The sequence below is a fragment of the Notothenia rossii genome (assembly GCF_949606895.1).
Source record: "Notothenia rossii genome assembly, chromosome: 11".
Taxonomy (NCBI): Eukaryota; Metazoa; Chordata; class Actinopteri; order Perciformes; family Nototheniidae; genus Notothenia; species Notothenia rossii.
The window spans coordinates 45,717,328-45,738,679 of NC_136910.1; the positions used below are offsets into that span (position 1 = coordinate 45,717,328).

At 40.8% G+C, this 21,352-nt stretch overlaps 1 protein-coding gene across 2 annotated transcripts in view; it reads right to left on the reverse strand.

Moving 5' to 3' along the window:
- The window catches only part of dym (dymeclin), a 52,053-nt gene that overhangs the window by 7,254 nt on the left and 23,447 nt on the right, over nucleotides 1-21,352 (reverse strand). For both annotated transcript variants that reach the window (XM_079657986.1, XM_079657985.1), the window contains exons 14-16: nucleotides 19,331-19,430; nucleotides 6,088-6,270; nucleotides 2,911-3,024 (exon numbers count right to left, since the gene is read on the reverse strand). In XM_079657986.1, the coding sequence (XP_079514112.1) occupies nucleotides 2,911-3,024; nucleotides 6,088-6,270; nucleotides 19,331-19,430 (397 nt within the window). The remainder of the gene's footprint in view (nucleotides 1-2,910; nucleotides 3,025-6,087; nucleotides 6,271-19,330; nucleotides 19,431-21,352) is intronic.

Here is a 21,352-nt window from a genome sequence, read left to right on the forward strand (position 1 = left end):
AACCGTCTTCCCTTCACAACACACACATTTCCAGGCAGCCTTTTAAGTTGGGTTCACACAAAGGTGGAGCCATGTGAAAATGCAGTTTTTATGCAAAAATGACCACTAATATGTAATCTGACATGAAAGAACACTTTTTAAGTGTCACTTCATTGTACAATGAAGGGAACTAAGGCGGTACATTCAGGGCATTTTTCCCTCAATAATTACTTTTTCTTGCAAAAAAATTGTCTCCAGAGTGTATACCACCTTAAAATGCTAACTTGGCGATAAAATGTGTACAGGCGAAACAGAGCTTTGCAAAATAAAAAGAAATGAGGGCCAAGGGTCACAGGGCAGTAAAGTTGGGAAGGATTTTCCATGGCCGCTAACTTTGTGATTGATCACTTTAAAAGGCCATCTATCCGAGTACACAGAGCAGCTGTTGTTGTTGTACGGCTTCATCGTGGCAGCACAGTAGCTTCAGAATTACTGTTGGTTAACGGGTAGTAATTACAAGAAGCTGTTATATAAGTATTTGAAACTAATCACCAAAGTCTGACACAGAAACATAAATATATGTGAAGAAGACCAACTCATATTTGAATTCAGCTGTCCTGCAATTAAATGTAGATCATCCCAGAGATCAGGAGTACACTGACCGATCTGTTGTGTGGCAGTACAGTTAAGACCATCTATGCCATCACCCATTTCAATGTTGGTATTATAAAACATGGATGCTGTCATTAACCTGCATTAAAGTCATTTCCATCATAAATGCTTTTGGTCAGCTGAACTGTCTGCTGTGATGCAGTTTCTAATCGGAAAAGAGGACAAATGTCACTATCTTTTTATTCAATGGGAACAGGGGCCTCTACTTAAAGATTTGGAAACACCAAAGTAGATGCAAATTGTTTCCAGGTGAAAAAGTGGTTTTAAAATGTTAGGAGACATATTTTTTTTTAGCAATGTTGCGTACAAAAGTGTTGACAGAATTCCATTGTGATTTGACCTCATATTTGTATTCGGTAATGGTGAATTATTGGTTATGGCATTTTCCTCTGAAGAAGGTTTTGGTTGTGGAGGACAGAAAGCCAAAACAGGGAAAACGTTTCTTTAGCCAGTTTAGCGTTGACATGGCTACAATTTCAGGAATTCAAATGTCAACACAGCAGATTACGCGTTTGTAAATACAGCCGTCATTGAAATGCACTGTGCTCCTATAAATGTGAACATGACCAAAGGATGAAATAACTTCACAAATAAATGAAAAACCCAGCAGAACAACATGCTCAGACTCAACTTGTTTTTTTTCTTTTTCTTTTTTTAGACAGGAACAATCATCCTTACATGTCTTTCTTGTCAGCCAGACATAAACACAGTGGATTGAGACAGCAATACTCCTTCTCAGAGCTTTTACTGAGTAATTACCAACTTCAACTGCCATCGAGGCTTCCACACAACATGAATCCAGCCTATGGATTTTTTCATTGGGAGCTGTATAGCAGAATGAGCACATAAGATGAAGGGAAGCGAAAAGTGGAGAGACAGCTGTTTGTTTGAGCAATGGTACCATCAGGCGGCAGGGACTCCCCGAGGAGACATTGCCCAGATATACTCCTCGCTTCATGTCACCCTGTAGAGCTGAAAAGCACTCAGGTGGCGCTGAGTCAATGTGCACAACAGAAACAAAGAGAAAAACTGGCACAGATGGCTGCACAATCGACATACACCATTACATTGCAGGCACACATCCTAAAGAAGAGGTCTCCTTTAAGTTCATACAACATACTGATATGACAACCTTTGGCAATTTTACTTGAGTTTACATTTCCTTTGAATCGCCTTTAAATTCTCTTTTATCAATGTTTTTCTTTTCCAATCTTTTCTGTTTTATCCGTTTTCTTTAAAACACTTTTTATTTGTGCTGTAACTGTGAATGACTATGATTCTGAAAAAAGCACTATGAATAAAGGATTATTATTACTCATAGACCACACGTATTCCCAGTCCAGCTGAAAGCATGAGTGTGTGCTACAGGTAAAGCCCCCTCGCTGAAAGACACGGCGGGGTTATCCACATGGCTCAATGTGTAATTCTACGGCTCTTTGGTCGATTGCTACATTAGCGCTCCAAGGAGCCGAATGGGATTGAGATACAGAGAGAGAGAGCACATGGACGTGTGGCCGCTCACCATCCCTCCTCCACATAGGCTAGCGAGACAAATGCCTTGTAGCCCGCCGCCAAGTATAGAACATGAAACACATGACGAAACATGCAATTAAGAGCTTCGGTGCTGGTGAGGAGCGTTGTGGGGAGACTGCTGGTTACATATTTCCTCACTGATTAATGGAGGAGCACTGGGAAGGGCGGGGGTTAGCCAACCCGCCAGGAGTGTTGGGAGTGTTGGGTAACGAGGCGCAGAGGCAGATTTATGTCCGCCCCCAGCCCCCCACTCCCTCCCCAAGTCCGATATGCCTATGACAAAGTGCCCCCTAGCCCCCCATCCCATCTCCTAGAAATGCCATTTCGTGTTCGTGTGTAGCAGGCCAGCAGAGATGGAGGGAAGATGGGCATTAATGCTTATGAGAATTGGGCTTTAGCCCTTTTCGTCTCATGTCCCAATGGCTCTTTGCATGTTTCCCCCGCTTCAGCCCATATCTCCCTCCCATACCTCTCCCTCTCTCACCTTTCTAGAGAAACTCATTCTCTTTTCCTCACCTCCCGCCACCAAATCAGCCATAACTCGCAGCCCTTGACAACACATTGCACCCCCAACACATTCACCTTGATGTCCAATATGTCCCACTTCCTTTTTTCTTCAACCAGTTTCAAATTTCATTGTTCCTCGTCTCCATGCTCGCTCATTTCATCGGCCCCCCAGTCGTGTGAGTGTGTGAGTGTGTGTGTGTGTCTGAGAGAGAGATTTACCTTCAGTCTGTCTGTGGGCAGGGCCTGGGCTCCTTTTATAATGACTTCCTGAACCCTCTCAACTGACAGGTCACTTCCAGCCAGCTCCAGACGCTGACTGAAGAAGCCTATCACCTAAAAGAGTCACACAAGAGGAAACAGCCAATTACAATACAGAATTAACGTTTTCCAAAAATACATTTGGGCTAATGGTGATGATTTGTAAATAGAGCTTTCAAAAATGTCCTTTAAAAAAACATTTCTTCGTCTTCTATCAAGGTTTTTAAAGGACACTAGAAGCTGGTAAACTCAAGATAACATTTCTCATTGTTTCTTTCATTCAATCCTAGAAATGGAAAGCTATTTCTAACCACAACTGTTGTACACTCTGGTTTTTGGAACGCCAATGTTATCATGGATACATTGGTATTTGTGTGTATGTTGGTGCAGATGTAAAACAGAAATTAGAGGCTGTTAACTGCAGTACCAATGTTTTATGTATAGCTGAATAGCATTTTACATTTGTATTTAAAGATATTTATAGTATCTCAATTTGCTCAATTTATGTTAAACATCAACTGTAAAATAACATAAATAACCAGAAATAGAACTAGTCTCCCAGTTCAAGTATCTTGGAGTCATACCGGACTCAAACTTGACTTTTAAGAAACATAGAAACAGAAAAGTATCCACAGGAAAGTATCCAATACTATTAAATTCAACTTGCAAAATGTTAAACAAATTAGACCTTTCTTAACTGTCAGTGCTGCAAAGTCATACCTCCACTGTATTCTATCCCACATTGAATACTGTTTTACAAACTGGTCGTTTGCTTGTTTTTGAAAGAAAGCCAAATTCATACCACCACTGTACCATCCTTGAAAAACACAATTTCTTGAGTTTTGACAATTTTAAGTCTTTTAAAATTATGTGCTTTTTTATATAAATGTTTACATGGACTGCCCCCCCTCCCTTAGGGGAATTCAACCACAGAAAACACACTGGACGCTGCACTAGGTCAGAAACCAGAGGAGACTGTGAGGTCCACCATAGACGGACCACTTTTGGACAAAATGTCCTCTCCATTAAAGCCAGCTCTTTGTGGAATAGCCTCCTAACTGAGATACGGGATTGCCCGGTACTCAATAGTTTGAAAGGTCAACTCAAAGAATGGTTGAGAAACAAACAGACGTGCAATCACCGCTAAATGCACTTTAACACAGGGGTATCTCCTCTCGCACTTTATGTATCTCTTCTATCTTTTCTTGCACTTTATAAGTCGTAGCTGCTATATTGTCCTGCCATGTGGTAAATGCTTGTGTGTGCTGCTCCTGGTCTTTTTGCATATCATGTATTTTGCAATGTTTGTAAAATGTAATTTTCTTAAATGTGTTATGTGAGGGACGGTAGATGGAAATGAGCTGAAAGCTAAATCTGGCACTGTTACGCTTGATACATTTCAATGTTTTAAGTGTTCATTACTGTGCATTGTCCCTGCCAAATAAACGATTAAAATAAAATAAATAAATGTCTGTTTGTTTATTCTTTTGTTTAAAAAGAATCTTAGCTGGTATATATTTATAAAAATCTACACTCCACTTCCAGTCTAAATCCTTCACCATTAAACCCTGTTCCTGGTTCTTAACACACAGGAACTCATGCCATTTTGATCTCATTGAGGTTTAATATCAATCCTGTTTCCGCCATGAAGCTCTTTGACACTTATAATCCCGCTGTTCAGAGCTGTCACATCGATGTTGCAGCAGCCACACCCTATATGATGACACTGGGAGCAATGTGGGGATCCAAGTTAGAACAAAGTGTCATTGTGTGACATGTAGAGGGCTTCAGTCTGTACACAGTAACACTGTTACAGACTCAAAACTTAGTAAGAAATACATAGCTGTTTCATTTGAGACAACATTTTGCTGATTTTGCAACAGCTAACAACAAAAATGCATCTATACTATGCAGGGATGCAGAGCTATGTATATTTAAATGTAAGTGACAAGACTGATTAAGAATCTTTGTAGACAGGTCTATAAAACTGCATAAAATATGCTTTCAAAGATTGAAAAACCTCCAAACCAAATTCAAAAGGCTGTGAATTTGCGATCGGCTAATATGCCTGAAGGCTACAAACTCAGAAAGTATATACATTTATAGTTGTTCAACAAATTCACCATAGGGTTGGAGCGTGTTTCATCCCACTTAAAAAGAACACTTCACTGGAGCTCAAATTATCTGATGCCTTCTGGGTTTAAGCCCAAACAAGAGATCAAGGAAACTGTATTTTTACGTTTCCACTGCTGTGCCGGATTCTTCCCCTGAGAAATGTTTGATATTTGATCATTAAAAAACTCTACGTATTACTGATTCTTTTTAATGCTCCTTTTTTTGTCAAACCAACAGTGAAAAACGCATCTACAGGCAATGTTTTCTCTGCTCACGCTCTGTGATTGCTTTAGAGAATTCAAACACACCCTGGGAGCCCTCTGTGTGTGTGTGTGTGTGTGTGTGTGTGTGTGTGTGTGTGTGTGTGTGTGTGTGTGTGTGTGTGTGTGTGTGTGTCTAATACTAATCTCTTCATTAACTCTGAAGGCCTCCCATATGGGGTTAATTTAGAGGAGCAAGAAAGCAACCCCTCATCCTGAATCTCATGCTCACACACACAGATTTGCAAGCGCAGGGAAGGCTTCGGAGGATAGCCTTAGGGAGGCTGACTTAACTGAGGGATTCGAGATAGCATGCTTCCCTCATACTTATGGATAACAGCAAAACCCGCATGGCTATGTATGCAGCATCCCCCATCCCTCACACACATGCTCTAAACACCAAAGCTTCCTTTCCTTTTCTTTATGACAACCATGAATGACAGCTTTCTCTCACACTGTTTCTTCCTCCCCCAACACTCAATGAATATTTGAAAGACAGCCTCTCGACACAAGGGGACTGATTAATTCATCAATACTGCTTCATCTCACAGGATTCAGCGCGGTGTACACCATGTTAACGATGCAGTTCGCATATGTTCCAGCGCTGCTTGGCTTTTTGAAACTTTCCCTTCAGACGGAGACATTCAGGGAAAATCTGTATAACCTTGATCTATGGAATAATTACCACAAATCAGCCGTGAGGAAAAATGACTCAAGCTTCTCCAAGTTCACTTCTGATATTTGAGTGAAAACTAGGACTGACCGTGTCCAGGTTCTGCATGATGTCCTGGAAGGATGGATGTGTCCTGAACTGCTCAAAGAGCTCCCTCTTGTAGAGCAGCGCGTACACCAGGTTGGGGTTGTGGTGTAGAGAGTTGCTCAAGCAAGAGTTGATGATTTCCAGCATCATGCGGATCACCTCCTCAATCACGTTCAGGTCCTGGGCCTGCGGGGAGAGGAGGATGTAAAGGTTAATTGGTTTGCCACTACACTGGTTTCACTTATAATGGTGTTTTTAAATGATTGCTTCCTGATAGATTGATCAGTAGGGGGGAACGAGAGGTGGAAGAAATGGCAAGGAGGAAGAGGAGGATAAAAGTTGACAGCCAATGTCTTAAGGGGTGGGGAGATAGGTGACCTTGTGAGTCACAGATCAGGTCATGTCACACTGCGTTTCCTCCTCGGGCAAAGTCAACCGTCTGTAAGTGACAGGTGACAGTTTGGGAGCAGATAGGTGTGGGAACAACAGAGGGAAAGTTGATAACTTATTTACAAAGTTCATCACACAAATACAACACATAATCATAATAATAAAGAAAAATAAAGATACAAAGCATCACAAAGTTTTCAAATTGGTATTCAAATGTATATTTAAGGTATAATACTTTCTTAAAGAAAAAGCTTGATGTTTTGTGTTAACTGAGACGGTCAAAACCACGCTCAGGTAAGGACAAAAACTGGAAACTTTGCAATATTGCAATATTTTCCAATATATTTGGGAAATCATTTATATATTTTGTGCATTTATTTAGCCAGCAACGTTTTGTAATTTAGCTGTATATCCAAGGCAGCAGAATTACAGAATAAACTTAAATATCTGACAATCTTAAGCCGTCCAATACAGCCATTCAATAAGGTAAGCACCCATTTGGGAAGTTCAAAACGTTGTTAGCGGTGTTATAACACCTTTAACCATTGCGCCACTAGTTGTAGCATTTTAAATAGTTGACCATCAGCCCTATATGACTACTCTAAGAATTGTTGGTAGTTCCCAGGAAATCTGTTTCCTGAGTATTGTGGAAATGTAAGCAACATGATAAAATCTAATCAAACTATCTGCTTGACTTGGGGAACCTGCTGTTTAAGAACAGAGATTCTTTCATACATTGTTCTTTAGTTACTGTGCTCACAATAATCTGTCTACACAGACAGACAGACAGACAGATAGACAGACGCCACCATGACGAGATAACGTCCCGCACGGCTTTGTCCATTGTGGGGCAGAGAGGAAACGGCTGAGAGACTGTGGGAAAATGAATAATCTTTGAAAAGATAAAACCTCGTAGCAATGAATTGGCGAATAGAGCTCAAGAGATGATGTATGATTTCCCAGTGTGTGACAAAGGCGGGACAAGCACTGCCATGTACTGATGGCATTATACAGATGAGCTCCCTGGATGATGCAAAGCAATCTAAAAAATACAAAACAATGAATAGTAACACGCTTCATCATAATGAAAACAAACACTGCTGGCAAAATGAATGTAGGCATGTTTTGTTGTTTTTCCTTTGCCAAAAGGAAAAACAAATAAATATGACTGCCCTACAAGAGTTAGAAGCATTTCAAAAACTTGGTCACTAACTGCTTTGAAGCTTTTTTGACCTGAGAGTTATCTAATCTATAAACTGTGTAACTATGCTGGCGGTACAAAGCAAAAGCAAAACAGCTAAGCCGAAGCTGAGACAAAAATGCAGACTAAGAGAATGCAGGAGTCAAGAACATTCAAAGTAGCTTAGCCTAATGCCACGGTGCACTAACGAAGTAAGTCCGATGGTAGACGGACCAACACTGTAACACATACGGAAAAGATTCTCTAACCCTGACCCTGCGTCTATACGATTACCAGGAATAGCATGGGCGAGTGTATGCTTCTGAGTTAATCTGATGACGATATTTAAACCAAATCCCCCTTTTACATAAAGATAAACAAATGTTTACATGACTGCCTTAAGACTACTACCCTAGATATACCCTGAACAGGCGACTTTACATTTGAAAAATCGACTTCAAATGGTTGAATTCTTTCCTCAAGATACAGTATTTGGGCATTTCTGTTTACCCAAATATCAACGCATTTGTAATAATCTGGCCTACTGTATCTAATGCATAATGTAAAGTACTTCATATGGAAGTCTATGAACCAGGTGGGCACCAAAATGTATTATGGAGGCACTTTTTAAAAGTGATTTGCCATACACAATGAGTGCTCTCGTTAGAATGGACTGGACATCAATGTTTGTGTATTCAACAGCTTTTTCACAGCAGACATGTTGACTTGTCATTGCAATAAAGGCACATTTATTACTCAAAAATACATATCTTTGTTTTGCCTTCCTACATTAGAGTCCACTCACAAGAAGACATGATGTTTTCTATAAAACAAATATATTTTTAAAAGAGTAATTATACATGACTGCCTCTTTACCCTGCCTCTACGCGGTGATAGTTCAGTACTGATGCATGGCTTTCCTGCAGTGTGTGGACATCAATTTACACACACACACACACACACACACACACACACACACACACACACACACACACACACACACACACACACACACACACACACACACACACACACACACACACACACACACACACACACACACACACACACACACACACACACACACACACACACACACACACACACACACACACACACACACACACACACACACACACACACACACAACTCTTCAGCTATTCCAAAAAAATGCAATCTGTGTTATATCGATTAAGTTGTGGCGATTGCTCAAAACGGGAAAAATATATAACCAAACATAATAACTGCACAACTCTTTTATTTTATAACTGCATGATTGTTAAATCCATAAATACATTCTTAAAAAACGTAATTGACAACTAAAGACCAAACTTTACATCTATCTATGCTTTACAGGAAACCTTGCCTTAGACAGTACTCATCAGCAACTTCCTCTGGGGTTACATCCTGCCTCAATTTCAGGCTTGAAACGAGAGAAGTGTATTCCCTTGGAAGTATTGAAATTCCTGTAAAATACATTAGAATGAGGTGCTGAGCAAGCCAGTTTAATCTTTAATGTGTAGATGTATAAATCAGTAAAGCTTTATGCTTAAAAAGCTAGTTTCCTATGCACTGTGAGACAACTTTCATACAAAAGATCATAAGACTTTATGTTCTCTTTTATAAGACTTATCCTTAAGGATTCATGTTCATGACAAACATCATTGTTCTGATGGCGACCTGTTTTGACCAAGAATTTGCTAATACCAGCTAAGACCAGATTCAAAACAGCAGCTCAGCCAGACTGCAACAGCAAGCTGATTGGAAGCTGAGATTCCACCTTCAATCTGGGCTAACCATCTGCAAAAGAACTGCATGTGGTTGCATTTTACATTACGTCTTTGGTGCCCTGCTTTGGAACGAAGTCCTTATCTTATAAATAACTTTGCTTACCGTGTGGCCTTTTTTTTCTTTGCTAGAGCCACACATAAGCATACTACGCACACTCTCATGCACATGAACATTCAAAATCACCTCCTTAAAGTAGCCAGGGGGATAAGGATGATTATAAATAACTGTATTCTCTTGTGCGTCGACCATGAATCAGGCTTGCCACACGGATGCAATAATGTACTGCATCGATTTCCGCAGGCCGTCGGACGAAGGTGTGCGGCACTTTAACAGGCAGACGTGAAGAGGCAAGTGGAGGCAGGAGAGCCGGCTATAATGAGGATTGATTGTGCGTCTTGAGGCAGAGCTGGCTCTCTGGGCTCGACTCCTCTGCCTAGCTAGAGCGGCTCCACTCGGTTCTGCTGTGGCAGGCTGTAATTAGACAGAAAGCAGCGACAGATACGAGTGGGAGGAAGAGGAGGTAGAGGAAGGAAGACAGCAACACAAATGGAGGCATAGAAGAAGTGAGTAGGGGGGCTTGATGGAGAAAGTGAATGCGATGAGGAGGAGACAAAAGGAGGAGACGAAGGCAGAGTGGGAGTAAGAGGTGCAGAGTGTGTTTGTTCTTTAGCTCTGCACCCAGCTTAATGAGATTAGCCTGGCAGGGAAAGAAATGCCACACTGGGGAATTCAGGTCACATGAAAATAGGCTAGCTAGACGTCTGCCTGGCCCAGTGTGTATGTTTGTCAAGTGGATGAGATTAAGAGGTCCATGGTCTACTTGAAACCCAGACAGGATTTAAATATTTTGGCTCCTCCTCATCCACTTCCCACTATGTTCTCGTGCACTTGTTTTTCCCAAAAATGCATCCGCTAGACAGCCGAAAAGCACCTAACATGTGTTTGGATGACTGCATGAAACCATAACAGCCTTTCTTTTCTTTTCTTTTCTCGCTCCCCTTCCTCAGTTTTTCCCTTCCCTCCTCCTCCACTTTTATGCTCCTTCTCCTCCAGCCATATACTTTTTTCCAGCCTGCTGCATTGTCATTTAGTCACAGCCACTCGCGCTGCTATTTAATGTGTTCTCTCCACCCAGGAAAACACAGGCCTCAGACATGAGCTGTATCATTAGTCTCAATGATCCTGCCCCCATTGTACTCGTTTCGCCATTTATACAAACCTAACAGGAAGACTGTGAATACGCCTGTGTGTGTGTTTGTGTGTGTGTGTTTCCATCGGTCTGATTCTGCTGCTAATTCTTCTATATGTTTGTCACAAATGTGTTTTGTCTGCAGGTATGTTTGACCTTTGCAATCTGTTTGAAAAAGAAAATGATAGAGTTTGTAGATGCAATCAGTGCCTGGGAAGGACATTGCCCGCACTTCACAATCTGAATGTGTTTGTGTCTAGCCGTCTATCATACCCAATAATGTTTTTTTCATGCATGTTTGTGTGTGTGGACAGGGTTTAGAGACACAGACATGTAAATCCCTGTAAAGTAGGAGCTGGCATCATTAAACCAATAGCTTAGTGATTCCCTGGCTGGCCCTGCTGCTCACTGCAGGCTGTTGCAGGGCAGACAAACCAGACATATTAAGAAAGAGCACTGACAAAGACAAGGACATGGAGATTAACACAGACAGATACACACAGTGAGTTAAAAGCCACACCTAAGAGACGGATGTTTTCACAGAACACAAAGCTTTAAACGGAAATAAAGAGAAAATGTGGACCTTTTAATGGTTGATGCGATATGATAACAGGCAACAACAGGAAAGGTTTTAATAAGAAAAGTAGATGAGGGAAAGCATGAAGAGAAGGAAAAGCACTGTCGACAGACAGCGAGGGTCAGACTGGCTGAGCAGCCCGTTGGAATTTTTTTTCTTTTTTAAATGGGTCATTGTCTGACCTGCTTATGGTACCACGGCCATGTCATAATCAGACCATTTTTTCTTAGTGTTGTGCCTCTTATTACCACATAGCCTTACAAAACATCCTTTGTGTCACAAACTCACACAGAACGAAGCAAAAGACGGTACTACAACATCAACAACGCAATGTGTCTGTCTCTGTTTAGGAAAGAATGTGTTGGACAATCGCTGCATCACTGTCTGTGCGGAGGGGAAGTCCAGCCAAATCTGCAGACAGACGCCTTATTAACAGATTAAATTGGCACACTACCTCTCGGAGACTTGGCTAGCAGTAACAGCAGGGGGGCAAAGCAGCCGTGATGTCAATGATGACGCGAGTAATAATGGTAAAAAGGGTGAGGGTAACAGCTGCAACAGCACCCTGGCACAAAAAAAAGTGGGCACGGCTAATTGATCGGATGCTAGCTGCGCTCTGTTTTGCTGCGCGTCAATCAGAAAAGACCAGGGCACAGCGGGACTGCCCTCATTATCATTTGGAAAGCAGACAATCATTAAGACCCCAGAACACCTGCTGCCTGCATGGGGTGGCACTCCTACTGCCCAAGGATAAACACAGAAGGACTCAGAGCAAAGGAGAAGAGAAGATTAGAGGCTGAAGGATATGTAAAGAGACACGCTAACAAGTTAAGTCACAACTAGGTCTTGAAGAATCTTCATTAGGCAGGTGAGGAAGACATTTAGGAAGATAAGAGACTAAATAGGGGAGTCAGTAAGTCAGCTCTCAGCAGGATATTGACTTAATGAGAGGAACACTAGGGGACATTATATTGAAGCTGAGAAGAGAACATAATAAGCAACATAAAGGGTGGCATCCGTCATTGAGGTAGCATATCATGTGTGAAGCTCGACCTCATTATAAAATATTGTATTCAGTGTTAACCTTTCTAACAACAAGTAAATAATTGGTTCTTAAACCTTGCATGCTTTATTTTTTACAGGGGAGAACCATGGCTTCATGAAACCCCATTTACTGTGGGTTGTTAATAAGTGAGTGTTGTACAGCATCGTGTTGACAAAGGGCTGCATAATTGTTGGTGTGTTGCCTAGATACAATAAAATGTAATTCAGGAAGTCCAATTTGATCACGGAGTGTCTAGGCCTATATCAGACACAGAATGTAGAAGAGAAAGTCTTTTGCTATTTTGGAATTTTAAAAAAGGCAGCAAGAAATGTATCTTTTATTGCAGTAAGAGAAATATGGAGTTTGTGTTACAAGATCTACCAGGGCTGGGGAATGTGATGATCAACGCAGGCAAAACGGAAAATAAATCGTGCACATCGATAAAACTTTCACAGGTGTAGGATCAAAACCCCACCTTGTGCTGACAGCTCTCATTGTCTGTGAGATCTTTTTTTTCCGATAGAAACAGCAATGAATTCAAAAAAAGAGGGAAAAATACCAGTTTTTTTGCTACTTCTTACAACATCAACATCAATTCAGAAGAACCTGATATGACAACCTAGTTATTAATCCTCCTCATGCCTCACTGCAAGCCTGAAAAGTTAAATGCATAGGCGCTCTTTACCGTCCTCTTTTCTCTCTTCTTCTCCCCCCTCTGGGTATTTCCACGTAGAATGACAAGAAGCACTGTGTGTGTGTGCGCTGTAACATCTGATTTCAGGGAAAGCTTTATGAGAATGTACATCAGTCGTGTGGGGGGAATTGGTTCTACATCAAAAGACTATAAGAAATGTGACAGCATCATTCATACTTCAGTCAATCATTCCCTACCATGTAAACCATGCATGAAGGGAGACACTGATCTCTGCCCCTGCACACAATGTTCTGCTCGAGTCTCCATCAGCACGGTGGAATTCAAAGGAAGAGAGAGGGAAGAAAGAAAGGGTGAGGCCAGGTGATTAAACTCCCATATTTAACAATCCCAAGACTAATAAGTAGCAGTAGTTGAAGCCTACACTGAACATAATCAAGTCAAATCAAATATTCAGAGGGAAGAAAGATCAGGAGAGGACATAAAGTATGGACAGGCAGACTGGAAGTGAGAAACACTTTCTTATGATATACAGTAATACATTCTCTATAAAGTTTTCCAGCAATGAAAAGTATGTTTTGCATTTATAAGCACTACACACAACATTAAAAGGGTTTGATTATAACTCAGTGATGCAAACACAGGTATGGCGAAAAAAGAGAGAACTATTCGAAGCAGGAAAAAAAAACGCGTACTATACCATCTGACAAAGACCTGTGCTATAATCCTTCAATGAACTGGCTATTCTTTATAATTTACTCAGATCAATAGGAGACAGAGATGTTAAGTTATAAATCAAGGGTTTTTATTATTATTTACACCAGGGGTGGGGAACCTTTTTCCTTTAAATTTTTACAACATCCTCAGAGGGCCGTACAAATTATTGAACTCAACCTCTGCTTAAAAAAACTAAAATCACAGCCCATTCATTTGGCCTTTCTTTGATGCTGTGCAAAGAATACGCAACCTCTTAATCCAGATATCTTACCATGACTCGCGTATGCACGCACGTGCACGGTGTGGCATGACCACCACAACAGAAATATATGGACACATGATGTGTGCAAAGGTATTTAGTATTCTATCCATGTGAACATTAAGTGAGGGGGACCTAACCTCCTCTAGGGGGGTCCGGGGGCATGCTCCCCCGGGAAGAATTTTTTTTTAAATATTGAAGTTAAAAGCATCAATCTGGTGCACTTTGAGAGCAACATGAGGAGATCTATGGATACATATTTCAACACTCATTTGAGACAGAACTGTAAGCAGATTTGTCTTTTTGTATATTTTACAAATCACTCCCCTTTTAAACTCTATTCTAGTTATTTTTAACAACTTTTTTGTTACTGTCATATAGTATTTTATACCTGTTTTTCATTTAGTCTCTAATGTCTCATTAATAACTATAATGATCATATCAAGGTGTGCCTTAACCTCACTGAGCTGAGGTTATTTGAGCCTCTCAGGAGAGAGCTCTCTTCCACCTGGTTGTAGAAAAGCTCTTTAAATTCGTTAGCATAGCTAGCTAACCAGATGCTAATAACAACAGATCGCCACTGTGCTTACAACTAAAGACACAGCCACGCAAACACTGCGGTGTGTGTACGGCTCCTTATGGGTACTGCAATATTTGAAGAGCTGGAGCGGCGTTCCGGTGCTCTCCGTCAGCACTCTAGCACTCCAGGAAAAACAGGCACTCGCTTGTTTAATTAGACGGACGGACGGACGGACGGACGGACGGACGGACGGACGGACGGACCCCCCCCCCCCCCCCCCAAAACGAAAATTCTTCGGTTCTCCACGAATTACACAAGTCACCCAAATCAGCGTTAAAAAGGCGGGAGGCGCCGAAAAGCGACTAAATTACATCACTGATTAACTATAATGTAGTTGTTGTAGCAGTAGTGTTTAGTAATGTATTCATTGATGACTACTCCTCCTATGGGCATCAAGTGGGGGCTGCTGTATGGACAGATAATACATTTGTTGTAATATTATTAATAACATGTATTTATAAGTTATATATATATATATCATTATTTATTTTTTACAAATCACGTAACTGTTCAAATGTATTTGTAGCTGCTTATAACTACATTATCACGTTTTATAAATAAACAATGTATTACACGTGTATCAAATTACGTTTATACTTTTACATTAACACAAATATTTGTTGACAGATTTGTGAATAGACTTACAATAAAGAAACAACAAAACGTTATGACTAAGATGTAAAAAATGAGTGTGCTAGGCAATTTATTGGTCTGGCTCTTAATGGGACTTTGAAGGCATCATTTATTTACCGGCGGGTATGACTATGTTTGAGTCATCTACTGACAATGTTAAACACCTGTAGGCAAGGCAAGAAAGAATGCACCCTAAAAACGAGATTGTCTGATGATGGTACATTAATCCACTTTCAAGAGTGACAGGATGAATGGAGAAAAAGCCTGTGGATTTTGCAAAACATGAAAGTGACATATTCCTGAAAAAGCCTGATAACAAACAGTAGGCATAATGTTTATTATCTGTTATTATATCTTGGGGCTCTGTTTTTTCCCTAAACAAAAGGGAAGGGTGCTACTAAGCTAATGCATGTGTCTACTCTGGCTATTAAAAAGAGATCACAGATTGTGACTCAACCAGCGTACATAAACACAGACAGGGTGGTCCAACATGCTTCTGGCTTTCTGTGTGTGTGCGCGCGTGCGTGTGTTTGTGTCTCTTCCCAGAAATGTGCAGCAGTAAACACACAAAGAGGCACAGAAGCAACATTACCACTGGCTGGGGGCATAAACAGTGACACACAACGCAATGCAATGCAATGCAACACAGCCCCATACTTATTTTCATACACATTTGTGGGTACAAGCACATTGCACATTTTGACACTGCATGTCACTGCACATATCTCAAAGGGCTAGAAACCATGTGCAATCAGAGGTGCAGAGAGCAATTGTGAGGCCCCCCGAGAGAGCCCTGCTTGGACTGGGAGCCTCTGGCGGTCCCCCTGGGGCTGAAGGAGGCCCTTACCCTTCACTCTTTCCTCCATGACACTAACCAGACACAGCAGCACATACACATTCAGGGATGGGGGGGCGGGGGCTCTGTGTGTGTATACGTATATATGAGAGAGACCAAGAGGCAGACATCAAGAGGGAGTGAAATGAAGGGGGGACAGAGAGAAAAAAAGCGGGAGACGTTAACACATACGCTGAAAGCCCCCCAGCTTTAACCCGCAGCTTAGAGCATTTGTTGACGTTTTTTCATATCCTCCTCTCAGTCTCTTCCTCGTAAAAGAGAGCAATTACATGTCCAGGACAATCCCACATTAAACAAACATTAGTTCTCTCTCCAGAGCCAGACTCAGCCAAATTACATTGTTTCCAGATGCCCATCACAAGCCCACCCTCTCTCTTCAAACCCGCCCTCATCTCCTCTCCTCCTGCTTTACTTTCTCCTCATGTTCTGCTCCTCTTTATTTCTCCCTATAGTTCCCTAAACCTCCCAAGTTAAGATGTGAGTTTGTGAATAACAGCCGAGCAGCCTGCTTTCAATTACACCGCCACATCCAAGACCACTGAAGGGGGAAAGGAGGGCCAGAGATGGAGACTCAAAAAGCTTGTTTTAGATGTCACATCTCTATACCGATGATGGACAGTAGACAGCGTCTGAGGTCATTATAACTGGCCAGATAGGGAAAGCCATGCATAAGGTTTTAGTTTGCTTATTGGTGAAATAAATGCTCAGCGATTATTTAGCTTGAAGATGACACTATCAACCATAACTTCAATAAGCTTCCTTTCCTACTTCAGTTGTAACAGTTACATAGCTGTTTATTTTTCATCTCGGATCTCATTCTTCCGTTGATCTAAACAAATTAGTCAGCGATTTGCTTCAACAAAAGCAACAACAGTCCAAGTCCTTAACAGCGTATATATACACAAATTGCACAGCATGAACATCCTGACACAGTATCTGCAGAAAATAGATAATACCGTGTTAAATAAACTGCAGGGTAATGGGTCAGTTCTGTTGTTTCTTTAAGTCTTTTATGAAGGGATCTCATCAGAAAAGGATATTACTATGTATGATAAAGAAAGCTATCTTAATATGTCATGTTGGGTTCTGGAGATAAAATAATAAAACATTCTTAGTAGCAGCCCTTTTGATAAGGTTTACATTTGAAACCCTCTTAATATGCCATACTTTAATTCTTCGCATTGGCATTTTAAGGTTAATGCTAACTTTAGCATCCTTACACCCACATAGACAATGCTAGCATGTTGAGCAGGTTCACCATCTTAGTTTAGTCTGTTAGTGAAGTGGGTAAATGTGTGCACATACTCAGAAGACAAACAATACAATATGTTCTTTATATTCAAGAGATGTCAATACAGCTGAAAGGTGACTTTAGCTGTAAACAGTATTCTATGGGAAGCAATGTCACATTAAGTTAGTATAGTCTAAGCTCAAAGATAACAGCGGTGTCAGGAAAATGGACCAGCTCTTTCTTAATAGTCTATGACCCAGACAGGATGTCAGACACTGTTCTTGGAAAATAAAAACTTTATTGTAAAATTCCCATGAAATAATCCCATTGAAAATGTGACACATGCCATTGAGCAACACACTTGAAGTCTACCAAAAGCAGCAACACTGTGTAGTCTGACCTCTCAGTGTGTGTGTGTGTGTGTGTGTGTGTGTGTGTGTGTGTGTGTGTGTGTGTGTGTGTGTGTGTGTGTGTGTGTGTGTGTGTGTGTGTGTGTGTGTGTGTGTGTGTGTGTGTGTGTGTGTGTGTGTGTGTGTGTGTGTGTGTGTGTGTGTGTGTGTGTGTGTGTGTGTGTGTGTGTGTGTGCGTGTGCGTGTGCGTGTGTATTTGTCTCATTTGTTGTCACTATTATTAAATTCACTCTTGAGTGCACTCTCCTATGGAAACAGCTGGCTGGACGGATATATTTAACAGAGAAGATATAATCAAGGCAAACCTAACTCTCTTTATGTCATTCTTTTACATTTGTTGTCATATGTTGTGGACATTTATGCATGTGTGTGTGAATAAAACAGAGCATTAAAAGAAGCCCTGAAGGGAGGACGCATCAAAATAAAGCTGAATAATTGCATTTTATATGTTTTTATGGGTGTGTGTGGGTGTGTGTGTGCGTGTGCGTGTGTGTGTGTGTGTTTGAATTTGTTTGTGCATTGATGTCTGGTTGTAAGGGGGGCTCATCAGACAGCAGCTACATGGTTGAAGGAGCACTCAAATAAACTCACGTTTCCACAAGACCTAGGGGCATCTATGGGGACCTCCTAATACATCTCCAAACCCCAAACACACACACACACTAACACAGATATGTTTACGCACACACACACTTATCTCGGACCGAGCAAATCTAATGAGACAGCCAGACTGCGACGTGTACAGACAAACCTTAAGGCAGAAGTGCCTGAACACAAACACAGACAGTTATAGAGTCAATAATAAACAGAGGGTACCCAGTGGTCAGGTGTGTTGTCCAAACAAGATCCATTGATCACGACTGCATTGGGACAACATCAGTTTGAATGTATATTAGTTAAAGCCAACCACTTATTTACTAATGTTGTGTTGTTAAGATTTCAATTTCAGATCAACACTGATGTTCTGTTTCAATATTAGTGTGTTGCCAAACAACAGCTGAGACAATCAATATGACTTTCACATCTGTATTCTAAATATGTAGCTTCAGCCAGCAGCTGGTTAGTTCAGCTTCAAATTAGAATGAAGTCTTCCGACCAGCTTTCTAATCAAAATGATGTTTTAATCTTCTTTAATTTAAAACTAAAAATATAAACAGTCCCCTTCATAAGCATTAGGCTTGCCGTCTCGATCTTCTTTTCCAATTAGCAAGAAGGCGAATAAGTAGAAACGTGTTAAAACTTTCATTAATTATTCAAGACAACATTTCAATCCGTTATCAGTGATTGGAAAGAAAATTAAAATTAAATAAAAAATTAACAAATTATTTTATAAACCCTTTTAAGTCTTAAGACCAAATGTTTAAAGTGCTTGACAATAAAACAAGTCATAATTTAATCAATTAGTCAATAACCGATACATTTATCGCATCCTCTTGTTATTTAGCCATTTAAGATGAATGACTGTCTTGTTCCATCTCAACTATTAACATCTTTTAGTTTTAACTTATTTTAATTTTAAACTATTGTCAGTATATATTTTGTTACCTATAAATTATTAGATATCTTGTATAATACCTCTTAAAATATTTGCATGTTACTGGGAGTATATTAAAACTCACATTGCTTTATTCATCCTGCATTGTTAAAGCCAAGGCACATTGAAATAGTGTTGATAGCAACTTGATATATCTATCTATTCTTTTATTTCATTATCTATTTGTGTGTGTGTTACTCACATAGTCGGGCAAGGCAGTGTCATCGCCCTGTCTGCCTCTCAGAGACTGCGTCGCCTGCTCCAAGACCTTGTTGTGCTTCTTTGAAAGCAGCGCAAACAAACTGCAGGAGACACAGAGAGGGAACACATGAGTGAGAGCAGCATCGACAGAGGAATGATACACTTCACCAAAAGAAACCAAATACAGTCGTCACACCGCACCATGTCATTAATGTGCTGTAAATACTCCAACAGTGACCTTTACTCAGCTTAACTGAGGAGAGAAGCCTTTATTAAAAACAGATTATTATTAGAGAGCAGCCTGTTTTGCTTTATAAATGAGGCCATTCAAATACTGAATAATGAGATTTTCAAAAATGATGTCTCCAATTTACCATCAGCTTACAATCAGAACTAGTTTTTTAATAACTCGGCTATATTAAGGCCTGCGTAGGTCACAGCCTTGTTTACTCCGTTTTTTTCATGTACGTGTGTGTGGATGCTCTGCCCTTTGACCCACAAGATAACTGACTTGCTTCAACCTTATTGTGTGTGTATGGTTGTCTGTATGGGACTTCATGATTGGATGTGATTGCTGTACACATAGACAAGAGTGCATCACGACTATGTATGTTATTTATGCTTGGGTAGCAATGAGGTGGGTAATACAAACACGCATGTACCCAAAATAATACAAGAACACAATATGATTTGTCTAAAAATACATTTGATCTTGTTGACTTCTTTATTACATCTTATTTAATCCAATACTGAGTCTTGCTTGTCAGAGTCTCCTATCGTATTCATTGCAGTGTTTATCATAATTATTAGTGACCTTCTGTTTTAATTACAACTTTTTAATAGTCTTTCCAGGCCCCCGAGGCTGTCGAATGTTTAATTTGTGTGTCAATTAAGGAAAGAAATAGCAGAATAGATGAAATTCAATGACAGCAAAGGGCTAGGGAAATTCAGATGCAGAGCTCAGCTAAGCCCCATAAAGCTACACCTGTCCATCCGTCAGCAGGGGGAAACACACACACATTCTTTCTGCAGGCTAATTGGCTGAATGATAGCTGAATGGAGATATCTGAGCAGCTATGAGGAGGTCTACTTGTTATCTACAGACCTAATGTCAAAGGTCCTATTAGCCATGACTACTTAATGGGACCTGTTGTATTATCTAGTCAGTTTTTCTTATTCTAAATGAGACCACCGAGCAAGTTCCACCTGGGACATTTGCCCACAATTACATCCCTCATTTTTGGAGAGGCAGTGACGGACACGGCCCGGGGATCAGCGACACAGAAAGTCTTCAACACTGCTGGCCTGATCCCAAAATCAGTTATGAGCCTGCAGTAATGACAGACATGGTCTCCACTGACACACTGGAGATGTAAAGGGGCTCTGTCTTTACCAGTTCAAAGGATTACCCTCATCCGGACACACACACAGTGGGTGGTTACGAGCTCACTACATGCATGTTCTCACATTTATTTGAAGGCATGAGCGACTGCAAATAATCGAGATTATGATTTTTGCTATAATTGAGCAGTCCTAATTCAAACCCATTGTTGCCTCTAAATAAACAACACCAACTGTGATTCTCTCCGAGTCTATTATGGAGCAGAGTTCAGCACTGCCTGGCAGACATTTGGAAATTCCTGGCAGGAAATTCCCCTTTATCAAGCCAGCCAGTTTGGCCCAACCCTGGCCATCATACTCATTATCATTATTATTATCATCAGACATGGAGTCAGTTGCTCTACATCACCACAGGATAGACATGTACACATTCACAGACAGAGTTCTTCTCTGACTCAAAACACCAGAGAGTCACAGATATAGAGAGAGACACTGGCAGCGAGATAAGAGGATCCTTGAGTGTGTGTGAAAGTGTGCACGTCTTCAAGAAGGAAACATTCCTTCCTGTGCGTCTGGAGTTCAAAAACACTCACGAATGACTTGATGTTTGCAGTTTGGACCAATTCCATAAAGTCATTCACTTCCTCACGTCCCAAATCCTTCCCCTCAGTTACCTTGTGTT